Source organism: Stegodyphus dumicola, chromosome 4, assembly GCF_044657685.1.
Source record: "Stegodyphus dumicola isolate Sdum_Otavi_A_Nest chromosome 4, ASM4465768v1".
In the NCBI taxonomy this organism is placed as follows: Eukaryota; Metazoa; Arthropoda; class Arachnida; order Araneae; family Eresidae; genus Stegodyphus; species Stegodyphus dumicola.
This window is the reverse complement of record NC_140771.1, coordinates 33,671,448-33,684,732: the sequence shown is the minus strand read 5'-3', so window position 1 is coordinate 33,684,732 and position 13,285 is coordinate 33,671,448. Positions and strand designations below refer to the sequence as shown.

General features: G+C 30.7%; 1 protein-coding gene across 2 annotated transcripts in view; it reads right to left on the bottom strand.

Annotated features, from left to right (window-relative positions):
• Positions 1-13,285, bottom strand: part of Cdk12 (Cyclin-dependent kinase 12) — a 131,019-nt gene that overhangs the window by 43,233 nt on the left and 74,501 nt on the right. For both annotated transcript variants that reach the window (XM_035370546.2, XM_035370547.2), the window contains exons 12-13: positions 1,309-1,445; positions 932-1,058 (exon numbers count right to left, since the gene is read on the bottom strand). In XM_035370546.2, the coding sequence (XP_035226437.1) occupies positions 932-1,058; positions 1,309-1,445 (264 nt within the window). The remainder of the gene's footprint in view (positions 1-931; positions 1,059-1,308; positions 1,446-13,285) is intronic.

Here is a 13,285-nt window from a genome sequence, read left to right as displayed (position 1 = left end):
CCTGCTGGTCCGCAGTCAGTTAGTGTGTCTCGTAGAGTGTTTCAGTGTGCCTCGTCTAGCAAGTCATGCGGAGTCCACCGAGTTGACAGCCGGGCAACGAGTGCCGAGTGGGTCGTCGAGTGCACCGAAGGTGTCTCTTAGTGTATCGCGATTAGTACATCGTCGAGAGAGTGTGTTGAGCTTTAGGAACGACTGAACCAAAGAGTCGGGAGCCATGCTCTGTGTGTCGTCGAGTGCACCGCGAGTTGTAGTGTGGAGAGTCTCGAGAGTACGTGGAATTCCGAGAACGACCAAGCAGAGCCGCGAGCTGAATTCTAGTGCTTTGTCGTGAAGCCGTCTCCACCGTGCTAGCCTGATAACCTGGAGGCTGTGTCGCTGATCGTGTCAGTGTGTTTATAGTAGATCTGCGGCGACTGTAAAACGTGACTGTAGCTGTCCTGATCAGTATTGTCTAAATAAAGTGTGTTATTCGATACTTCATCAAATGTCGTCGTTATTCACTCCAAATCCACACGAACTCCGTACGAACATGAAGGACGAAAATAACGTAAGAACTGGCATCAGAAGAATAAGAAAAACATAACAATATAAATTTAATAATAAAAGGCATTTCTCTTAAAATTAAAATTTAAAAAAAAATTAAAACTTTGTACTTTAATAACTAAAACTTTATAGTTTGTACATTATTTTGATAATGATAATGCTGGGAAAAATATTCATATGACTGATTTAAATATGTCTATGACTCTGCTAATACTTTTAAGTTCTTCACATACATCCTAACGGTGTTATAAGGTTCTTCACTGAGAACCATTATCTTAAAGTAACTTTAAATTGATTAGCTTCAGAGCAAAAATTTAATATGAGTAATACAAAGGCTATAGATATATTTTGATATTCTAATCTCTCTATGATATGAAAAGTATTTTACCAGAAAGAGGTTTAGATGCATCAGGTATGATTTCTTTGTTCGTCTCTTGCAATTTCTGAAGCAAAGCAGACTCAGCTGTAAGCTGTGCACTCAAATTTTCAAGAAGAACTTTATTATTTGGGTCAACCTATAAAAATAAAGTGTCATAATACACAGTTTTTATACATACTTCAAAACTTTTCAAAGCGCATGTTCATGCAAGCAAAAATATATCTAAATAGAAATTCAAAATTTTAATGGCGGTTTTCAGTTTTAAAGAATCAAAATACAGATCTGTATCATTTTTTTAAGAGAAATTCTCAACAGTTTTTTTATCCAGATAGAGGGAAGAAGTTACAAATAATGTAAAAAAAAACCTGTTAAACAACTAAACCTACTTTAAGATTCAAAAGTGCAGCCAACTGTGTGTAAGATAGTTCTTGATGTTTTTGATAAGCTGCAGTGATCATATTCAAGTTGCTCTGTAAGTGTACTCCAGGGCTCGTAACAACAGGATCTGAAACCTTCTGATCCTCTAGAATGATAATACACTTTATTCAAAATTTGAGAAATGGTAAAACTTACAGCAATAATAACAAAAAAGGGAGGAAGTTAACATTTAGCAAGAGTATTTAACAAAAATTAAAACTTGGAAAATATAAAAAATATTTAATGACAAGAAATATACAATTTTAAAGAATTAAACAGAAACTTATTGAATAGGACTTGATTTCTTGCATTTTTATACTGTAAATATTGTTTAAATTCTACTTAACTAAAACAGTACAATAAACTAGGGCTGAACCAGTAAATTTGAAAAACCATTAATTTTTCTTTTCCTTCTCATTCTCATTATTTAAATAAGTGCAATGTATTTGTACAACAAAATAGTGAGTTGAGAAATCTGTATTACAAATGATACTTAAATGAGCATGGCAATTAAAATTTGTGCACTACTAAAAAATTTGTTTGAAAATGAATAAACAAAGTATTGAAAACAGAAATATCAAAGATTTAAATAAATTAGGAAATTCCTGAAACACATCATATGTGAATTTTGTTTTCTTAGGAGAATGGCACCCTTTTGCTGTGTAAAACATTCAACTTTCTTGATAACCTCTCCTCCCCCCCCCCAAAAAAAAGAGGAAAGGAAAGTAACAGATGCATATTACTTCCTCCTTTTGATTTAAATAAAGAAGATTAAAAGGAAATTTGAAAGTTTATTTCTTTTTCAAACTTTCAATATCGCTGTTATTTATGAACAAATATGACAATTAGCTATTTAAAACTATAGTATTCCAATTACTTCACATATATAAAGTTTCATAATACTGAATAAGAAGAAAAGTAAAATCCTGCTTAATTATAATTTATCTTATCAGTGTCTTTCCCAGAACTTGCACATGTCCATAATAAAAACTTCCAGCTATGTGTTGAATGTTTGGTACACACACAAGGAGAGACATTAAATTAAAGCTGCTTCACAACATAGAGAAGAAACACATCTATAAAATATACTTAGTACCCTTTAAATTCAAGTAATATTTGCAATGTTCACTTTTCAGTCTACATTACAAATTTTAACATTTCATGTCTTAGCTGAACAACTCATTTATCTGTCAGATCAAAGGGAAAACTATAAATTTTTAAAAACCATAAACTATTGCTGTAATTAATTTAGTAAAGTTATACAGTAGAAATGCGAGAAAAATAATTTATGAATAAAATTAATTTTTTTTATAGCTGTATGAAATAGTTACTGAAACTGAACATAAAATACTGACATAATAATGACATATATAAATGCGGACATAGTAAGTTTATTATTTGCTTCAATCATCAAAATAAAACAAGGCATTTTATGCAAAAATCTATTCAATTTCCTTTATCTAAGTGATCAAGATTTCAGTTAAATATAAAAATAACAGCACTAGTTATTTGACAAATCAATTCAATTTATCTGTCCCCCCCCCCTGCATTTTTTAAACATTTCTTCTACAAATTTTTTGTCAAGCTGCTAGTTCAGAAAACCTTCTTAATAATCGCCCCCCTTTTTCAAGTATTCATGGGCATTTTGGTTGCTTTGATACACTTTCAAAAAATACAGGTTTTACTAATTTAAATTTTTAGAACTTGTGTTGTCAAATACTACTGAATAATAAAAATCTAAGCTATCAAAATAATGACTGAATTTTGACATTTCTTCTTTAAAGCATATAAGATGAAATCCCAAAATTCTGATTTCACTTTATCAACACTACTTCCATTTGATAAGAATCTAAAATAACATTCAAAGCAATTTCCAACTTCAGAATATAGATTGAACATGAAACCATAATGTTAATGCTTCTAACAAACACATTGAATATCTTCCTATTAAGTTCAAAGTTGTATAAAGTAGGGGGGAAGCAGTATTCCTTTTATAATTTAACTTTAGAACACAAATTCTTTACAGAATGAAAAGAAACCTTTAAAATAAATCAAAAATTGATAAGAGTGCCTTTCAATAAAATTTATATCCTTCAAAATAGTCTTCCTCTCTATTTACACAACTCCACTGTTGATATGTTCTTTGAAATCCTTTTGAAAAATCAGACATAATTCTTACAGCAAATTATCTCTGATCTCTTAGGTTGCCTTGAATCGTCAACTTTTCAATGTGGATTTTAATAAAAATCAATGAGGGCCATATCTAGAACATAGGGAGGGTGCAGGCTGATGGTCACTTCTTATTTGGCGAAAAAATTACGGATAAAGAGTAATGAGAGTGCAGGTGGATTACAAATGTGAAGCAAGTTTACTTACAAGTTTACTTCCCCCCCTTTCAAATTTCCAACCTCTTCCATCACACTGCTACTCTTAAAAGCTTCATCACATCTAAGTAAAGATGTGCACTGGTTATATCTGACTTAATGATTCCTTGCTAATCAATACAGGCGAACAACATCCCCGTCACATTTGATAAACAATGATACTTTTTTTTTATTTTGCCAACAATGATCCTACCCAATACCATTACTACATTTAAATTCATATTTCATCATCTGTTATGAACATACTTTTGGAAATTTTAATGTGCATTAGAACAATTTAATGATTTATGAGGAGCTGCGACATGATTCATTTTCCGCTTACCAGTCAAGAGATGAGATAAAGTTTGCTGTGGATTTTCAATCAAAATTATGTTACAAAAGCATTCTCATGAGCAAATAAGCGACAACTTACAAGAATCAAAGCATGCATTTCCTCAGCCTGAAGATCATTTGTTGAGGTGGATACGTGCTGACTTTTCAATTATTCTTGGTAGATATTTTGCCAAACATGAAGCATTGGTTTAATTTACAATACTGGAATTGGCTAAAACAATCTTCTCCATAAGCTTGCTGCAACATCTAAAATGTTTCAGTAAAGATTTTCACCATTTTATGCAAAAGTTACACAAACTCCTTGTTGTAAAGGATCCTTCAATTTCAAAATCCAAATACTTGCCTCGCACAAAATAGCATTTCACTCTACAGATCATAAAACAGTGGCAAAATGATTAGGTATTCTTGAGAAAAAGACCATATGCTAGATCAAGTGGGTATAAATGAAAAAAAGATCCTGTTGTTTGGTTTGCATTATACTAAGAAGAAAGCCAGATATCAAGAGAGAATTAGAACTTAGTACATGAAAAAGTTTTTAAAAAATGAAAAATAAGGAAATTATCCTCCAATACTTTTAAAACCATGAGTGCCATTATCCGGTCGTGAGATTTGTCATTTGATATAGATTACTTTACTGTTTAAAATATTTTCATACTTTCTTTAATGATTTAAATTAGGATTCCCAACAAAGTCAGTGTTAAACTTTAAAGGGGGTTATTGAAAATTAGGTGTTCAACAGCCAAATATTAGAATTTTGTAATCAAAATCCTATTAATTATAAATATATATGTATAATTGGTAATTACATATTTAGTGACATAAAGTTGTATCATATAGTAAGGAAGAAATCATATAAAATTAATGCGAGATGTTCAAGCACAAGTCTTACTCAAAACACATGGGTTAACTAAGTTTTGAAATTTAAGAGATATCTGAGCGAAATATCTGAAAATAAAAGTTGTTCCTAAACCAGCATTACTGACTTTCTTATCTTTTACTTACTTAGAAGCATGCTTTAGTGAAGTCAATAATTTAGTATGGAAAACAAGAAATAAGTTGAATACTTTTGAATGATTTTGATTTAACTACTTGCGCTAAAAATGCGTGCCACGCACGTCAAGATGCTTTTGTCTCAAACCACGCGCAAAAATTAAAATAACGTGGTGCACACGTCGCCTAACAACGAGATTGTTTATTTCTCGAGTTACAGCTCTGGATTGCACTCGCAGACTCGGAGCGGAGTAAATAAGACACTTTACCGCTTGTTATATTGTAGAGCACGGCACCGCAACGCAACCGTGAAGTTTAGTCGTAGTGCAAGTGATTAAGAATTAAGTTTTAAACATTTTTATATCTAAAACGCTGCATCAATATATCAGGTGGAGCTGTCACATACATTAAAATAAAATTTTGGGGCAATCGGAATCTGCAATTTCATTTCTGATAACTAGTTTATATTTGTAAAATTAAAAATAATATAAAAAATACTAAAAGATAAAATCTAATAAACCCTTTCTTTAAAAAAATGCTCTATTTGTTATCTTTAAGTTATATATAGTATAGTAAATATGTTGCATGCTATAATTATTGAGAAAAATGCAAGGGGGTCAATGAAGAAAACCATTTTTTAAAAGGGATCAATGAAAGAAAAAGGTTGTGAATCCCATTTTAATGAATGGAAGTTTATAAAAATTTAGCAAAAAAAAGTGTTGTTTAAATGCAGTTATTCATAAACAGATCCAAAAAGACTTGCCACTTGAAAGGGTTAATCTTCTAAAAAGTAACTTGCATTTTCAAGAACTTTTAACCCATACTTATCCTCTTTCAATTTTCCACATACAGTTTCACTTTTCCTTGCGTTTTTCAAACAGACCCCCTCCCTCAAAATTGAATCTCGGAGTGTTCCAAATGCCTGATCTGTGTACTAAATGTATTCATAATTTCAGCATTTTTGTTTAGATATGGATCTTCATGTACTTTAATATGTATCATGCCTATTTTTCTAATTTTTTTGATAGTGGTAATTATAAACAATAATTAGATAAAGCTAACTTGTAGACTAATTACACTGCACTTTACATGTTTGTTTTGCTTGCAAAGAATTTTCAAACATGACCATTACTTTAGGAAAATTTCAACATTAAACTGAAGTGAGTTCTATAGAAAAAAATCCACGAATTTTGAGAAAGGTTGATATGGGTCACTTCGAGGAAGAAAAGAATTATACTACGTAATAAGAGTATTAAGAAAAAAGGACGAAAAAAGTTGTACAACAAATGAGTAGCTATACTATATAAATGGTTCAACTCTGTAAAAATAGCTCATTTCTCTACAACACATGAGATTAATCTAACTCATTTTAATAATTTCAATAGAATGAGAAAGCACATTCTCAGAGAAAGCTTTATTTGATCACTTAAAATACTCTCATGCACAGAAAACAAATAATCATTTTTCAAAATTTCTTAATCTTTGCATTTGGGCATACGCTCAGACCAAATTCGAAGAACAACAAATCGTTCATTTTTTTAGGTGTTACAGTTTCGAAGATTTGCTGCATACAGTGAAATAATACCTAATTATTGTATTCTAATGCAAGGTTATGGTAAAAGAATGGGTGTTACTTGTAATGGATGTTTCATGTTTTAACTCAAAGTTGACATGATATATAGTACCTTTGCAACAGGAAGCATGCAGTCTAAAAATATAATTGATTTTTTAAACAATGAAAAATACATCTTCCTACACATATGTAAGAAGCAATAAATTATGCAATCATATTATATGTTGTTCTGTTATAATCTTTGCCGTGGGCTTGGGCTGATGTTACTGTCAGACAAGTGAGCATAAGTAACAACAACAGATGTAATATAGTTGTAACTGTCTTTTCATTGTAGTGATATCTGAAAAATTCACTGATACTGCAATCAATTTATGCCACAAGAGTTGTTTGAATATTGTTATTAGCATTCATGAATATAGTTTTCGGTGAGAAATCTGCACGGTTTTAAACTTATGATTTGATGTAAATGAACAGCTCATAAGAAAGAGTCACAATTTCTACCTACTATATATATTATACCATATATTTCTGAAAGAGCTGCAGGGGGAAATATTAAAACTTAAATATCAGTTTAAAATAACAGAAGTTTGCTGGACACTATATATCCCAAACAAAATATTAGTAAACAATACGATACATTATATTTACACTGTTACTAAACTAACACTCTTTATTCACGTAAATACTTGAATCAGAACTACAGAATTTACATTTTATTGTCACAAGTTTTCCATGAATATCACTTTAAAAAAAAATGCTCTATTTGGTGGGGAAATTTCTTAATAGACATTTTAAAAAAAATTATATTTAGGGATGCAAGGTAAGATAATGGGATTTTCTGCTACAATTATGAAATACTACGCAGTTACGCTGCCAGCCTTCATCTGGCTTTTTAATATACGGAAAATGCCTGAAGGGAACAAACTCCAAACGTTAAATTTAAAAACTGAGCAGAATTTTACTCAGCAGAACAACTTCATTAAAAAAAAAAAATCAATGAAATAAGCAATATCCCTTAAAACAAACACTAATTATACTAATAAATAAATTAACCAACTTCCCATTGCCTTCTCTCAACGTCCAGTATCTAAGAGAAACATTAAATTTAAGAACTGCACAGAATTATCGTCCTCATTTTTCCAAGTGGCAACAGTGCCGATTTACAACAGTCAGCAGTCCAATATACAATTGAATGAAAAACTGTTGCCAAAACCACATTTCTAAAAGAATGAAATGATTCAAAATAATGCAATAAAATTGAAAGGATAAAATTTTAAAAAATCTGATTCGAATTTTGAAAAAAATCGCTTAGAAGTGCACTGGCTCTTGTCTAGATGCACCTATATACCAAATTTCATAGCCCTGGCTCTATTAGCTTATGCACAGCACGAACGAAAGACACAGACTCTTTCTTTTATTATATGTAGAGATAACAAGATATTTCATTTGCCATCTGTAGAAAAATAACATTATTTTATGTAAACATAAATAATATAAATGTATTTAAATACTAGACACATGTAGCCTATTTTCTTAAAATAACAATATTATGATTTTAAAATATATTTTAACACATATTTTTAAAAAATTCTAACAGTTTTAACATTTTGGCTTGGGAAGAAAGATTCTAAATTTTTAGCTCATATTTAGTACATATTTATGATTAAAAATATTCTGATTTTTTAGTCATTTTCTAATTTCCGGTGTATGTTTGCAATATAAAAAGCTTATAGTAAAAATAAGAATATACAAATGTAAATAAAAAAAATCAATGCATCTTCTTTGGATTGACAAAAATGAGGTTAAGTCCCTACATCATTAAATTTTAAATATCTACTATCCTACTCCCTCCCCCCCAAAAAAATAAAGAATTAAAGAACATTGCTAATTTTCCATAATACTAATAAACTTTAAAAATATCTTGTAATGTGAACATAATTTTTATGAAAATACAAATGAAATACCACAATGGTTAGTTTTTTGGTATACAAGGTATGACAGTAAAGTGCAGCGGATAACATCATTAGCTGCACACTTGTAACAGTCAGCAATGGTGAAACATGTAACAAATACTTTATAACATGTTTAATTATGTCTCAGCATGATCAAGGTATAGAGATAACGGATTTCAGTTAACAATATTCTATCATGCAAAGGTACAGCATAGGCTGTAAAATGAACTATTGATGTTCATAGCATGAACCACTTTAAAGTTTGTTTTCAAGCTTGGTAAATCTGCGAAAGAAAATGCCCACCAGTGACCAAGTGGTAAAGTTGCTGAACACTGGTAGTTTGATCCAAGGTTCGAATACCGCAAATGGGTTGGCTGCATGGTTGTTTTTATGTATTTCCATATGTGTAACATGCATGCGAGCCAGTTTCCCTTAGAAAGTCCTCCACAAAGGCATCCCTCCTCTTAGGCAGATAGCCCTTGAGGCTTTCCCATAATCACATAAACCAAAGCCAAACCTGCAAAAGAAAAACATGAGATCTTCCCCCTCCCAAAATGTTCTTCGATATGAAATCATTCCCTAAAGTTATGTTTATGAATAGATTAATCATTTAAAGAATGGATGAAATTCCATTGACTATGTTGTTCAAAGAGGTAGAATTATGATATATTGTACATAAAACATTGGAAAAGTTAAGATGTTACCCAGAAAGAGCATTAATGAATACTATCACAAAGTAGGAAAATACTGATTGCAAAGGATCAATAGTAGGCATCCAGAACATGACCTCATTACAACAGACCTCTTTATGTTCATACACCTCAAACAAGCCCTAAAAGGCAACAACTTTTGACTATTACAAATATGATGAGTATTCTCCATGTAATATAATAGCAAATGAAGACTTTTTTTGCCCACATTTTTCAGTAACTATACAGTTTTTATTAAAAGTGCATCTCAAATGATTGCTTTTATTTTAAAGGAACATGAAATGCTTTTGTTTATTTAGGTAAGAATCTTTTAATTATGAACACACATTTACTGAACTTAACTGTAAAACTTCATATACACAGAAGGCAATAGGTATATTAGTTTAACAATAAATTTTTACAGTAGGTCCTTAAAAAATGCTTGAATTCTTCTAAATCAACATGGAATTAACAGAAATATTTATTTCTGAACTAATACTTAAAAATATTTCAACATCATACAAAAGATACAATCTAATACCTAAAGTAGGAAGCTGAAAATGAAAAGAATGAAACAACTAATTTTTGGTAAAAATTTTTCTTTAATCCATGTTAGTTGCAGAGAATTGAAAGCATTGAATAAAAGGGATTGAAAAAATTGCTAATTCCCGCGCCCTCAAAAAAATGAGATATGTTTTAATCATTTGGTATGATGAAAGTATAAAATAATTTTTCAACACAAAAATAATGGTAACACTGATTTACATATTCACCAGATTAAATTGTTTTTTAAAAACCTGCTCAGTAGTTAACCTAATGTTTTTCCCTTTAATATTTAATTCACTACTAAACTGTATATTAAGTGTTTTCCATATAAAATATATGTAGAAATCATATATGGTTTTTAAAAAGTATCATACCGACTTATCGATTTATGCTTTAGACCCATTATTTGCATATGAAATAGTTGTACATGTTTATTTTGACATTTCCTGATTGCTGAGTTGTTTATAAAGAAGCATCCACAAGTATGTTTTCAATGTTATTAGCAGCCTCCTCCTAACAAGGTTTCATTTACATGCATATTAGCAATACAATTCTAAAAATAGCATCTTAAATGCTGGATTGTGTATTCCAGAAGATTATGACTTCAGTCATTATGAAGACATAATCACCATATGGAAACTGATAAATGCATGATTCTTTCCAGTGCAAGCTTATTGGTGGCAAGAATAAGGGCTAAAATTTTGGGAAATTTATTGTTGAAAGAACTAGTATAGGTAGGAATTTAAGAGAAGGGGAATTCAGATATTCGTGATTCTGTCAAACAGCTCTGATGAAAAGTTATGGCACTTATTATGAAATGAATTTTTCATTCTTTACTTTTATAAATGAACAATTCTGAGTTTTTTACATAAATATAATTTATTATGATTTAATAAGGACATTATTTCAACATTTCAGATCAATATTTTTGCAGAGCATTATTTAATTTTTGAATTCTGAATACATACTTGCCAACCAATGACACTCAAAAATCAGGAGATTTTTCACAATGTTAAAGACTTTTTAAATGATAAAAATATAGTTTTTAATAATGAATTAACTTTAAATAGTAACCAATTCTTAAATGCAAGCAACACAAAAATACCTTACACATAAAAAACACTTTTATTACTTGCATCGTGTAAGGGGGGAAAAACACTTTAATCAGTTTTCGTAGAAATGTTATAAACAGTGGCAGATTTTGCTTTCTTTAATAAATAAATTTTCATAATTTTGTTCATAGCCTGCTTTCGCTAATAAAAGTTTTTCTAATGTGTCATCACTAATATTAGATGTAAATTTAGTCCTCTTTTTCCCAACAACACTGAAAATTCTCTCACACTCAATCCTAGCTGATTTTATAACTTTATCCAAGTTTTCGAATTGTAAACTGTTGTTATGCAGCTGTTGGAACTGTTTCAATTTTCCCTTCCTTTTAGAACTCCTTTCAAGATAATAATGAATATTAACAATGTGTTCATCAACATTTATTGGTAAAGAAGCTGCCCCTTTTTCAGCTGCTAAATTTAAGAGGTGGCAGGTGCACCTCATAATCTGCAAATCGGAATTTTTCTTTCTTAAGATGCCTGCAACACCTGTCTTCCAAGCCTACCAATACTGGTGCATTATCGGCACCAAGTGCTAAGCAATTATCCAGAGGGACTGCATTTTCTTTTAAAAGTTTTAACAATTAGCTGTGCTATATTAAAGCCTGTCAAATGTCCTTCTGAAGTGGGGACAGAAAGTAAACTGCACTCAATTTCTGAAGACTTTGTATTAAAAAAAGAAACAACAATTGGATACAGTTTTGAATCAGTATTATTGCTTCCATCCATAGAGAGACAGAACGGAGCTGTTTTAATGAAATCAATAACTGAAGATTTATTTTTCAAACCCATTTCTTTAACAATTGCACCTGTTTTGTTGGTCCTAGCAATTGAGTATTTCTTAGCGATTTCACTATCGGGAAACATTTTTTTAAATAAAGCTGCAGCGTGATCCTATGCATTCAGTGGCAAGTTGTGCTCCAGTAAAAAGGCAGAGAACACACATTCTGCATTAATAACTTTTTGGTCCTTCGCTTCCAAAGAAAAATTTAATTTTTCTTTTTTTTTTTTTTTTTTTTTTTCAAAACAACTAATGTTGTCCTTGTGTTTTTGTGTATGCACATGTTTGAGAACATCCACCCTTCCAGCATGCAAAATCAAAAAATCGCAACGACAGGCGGTACACATTGCAAATTTATTAGATTTCCTTGAGGAAATAATGAAAGGAAAGTCAACTGTGTACGATTTTTGAAACGTACACAAGTATTTAACCTTTCTTGCAGACATTAGAAAAGATGATAATTTTTAAAACTATTTCCCGAAGGCACGTGAACTCACACAACTCAGGACAAAATGACCGAAATAACTAGAGAACATCCAAATAACAGCTTGCTTTGTCCTCATTGGCCAGATGACATGCAGTTGAGCACGATGCCCATTGGAGAACTGGAGAACGACGTTTCTGGATACGTATCTGCTCTCACTCACAAAGCAGAAATTCTCATTTGATTCGCAAGGTTTTGTTTTAGATATAATCTAGAGAAAATTCAAATGCTTTCAGACGTCCAAAATCACTTTTTTTTTTTTTTCCCCATATAACAAAGTATTAAGCCAAGATCCATAAAAATCATGCGAAATTTTAAGAATAAGAAAAAGTCGGGAGAAATATATTGTAAATCGGGTTGGCGGGAGAGCGGTCGAAAATCGGGAGTTTCCCGCCTAAATCAGGAGAGTTGGCAACTCTGTGAATATAAACCCTATAAAGAAACTCACAAATATCCTTCCTTTCAATGTTATGAAATAGGCTGCATAAAAACATGTGCTTGCAACTCAGTATAACAGTAAAATATATTAACAATAATTTATGTCTTAAGAGAAAAGTGAGGAGCAATAGAAAGTTAGAGTTAATATATAGTTTATTATCAGAGCTTCAGTTTAATTAAACTTGTCATCTTTAACTAACTTGTTTGATTTCAAATGAAATAAATACATACATACAAAATAACAATGTAAACAAATTTATTTTTTTCCAAAGTCAAATATATTTAACAAACATGCAGTACATGCAGGCATAAAAAATTACAAAGTCAATGAAATGAACTTTAAATAAAACAAAATGAGTGTTTTATTCAGATGCTAAGAAATAAATCATAAGCTGATTACTGATGGGCTATCAACAAATAAATATGTAAAAATAATAATGCAATACTACAAGACACTAAATACTAAGAAGTAACTCTTTATATGCCCATTCCCAAACTTTTTGAGATTTTTGAAATAGCAACTTTCCTTGAAATTAACATATCACAATTAATATATATACATGTATTTATTGCAGACATATATTAACAGACAGTATTAATGCGTTCGGTATTACACTTCTGAATATGAAATTTTAATATTCCACACAATACAAAACATCCCAAGTTAAAA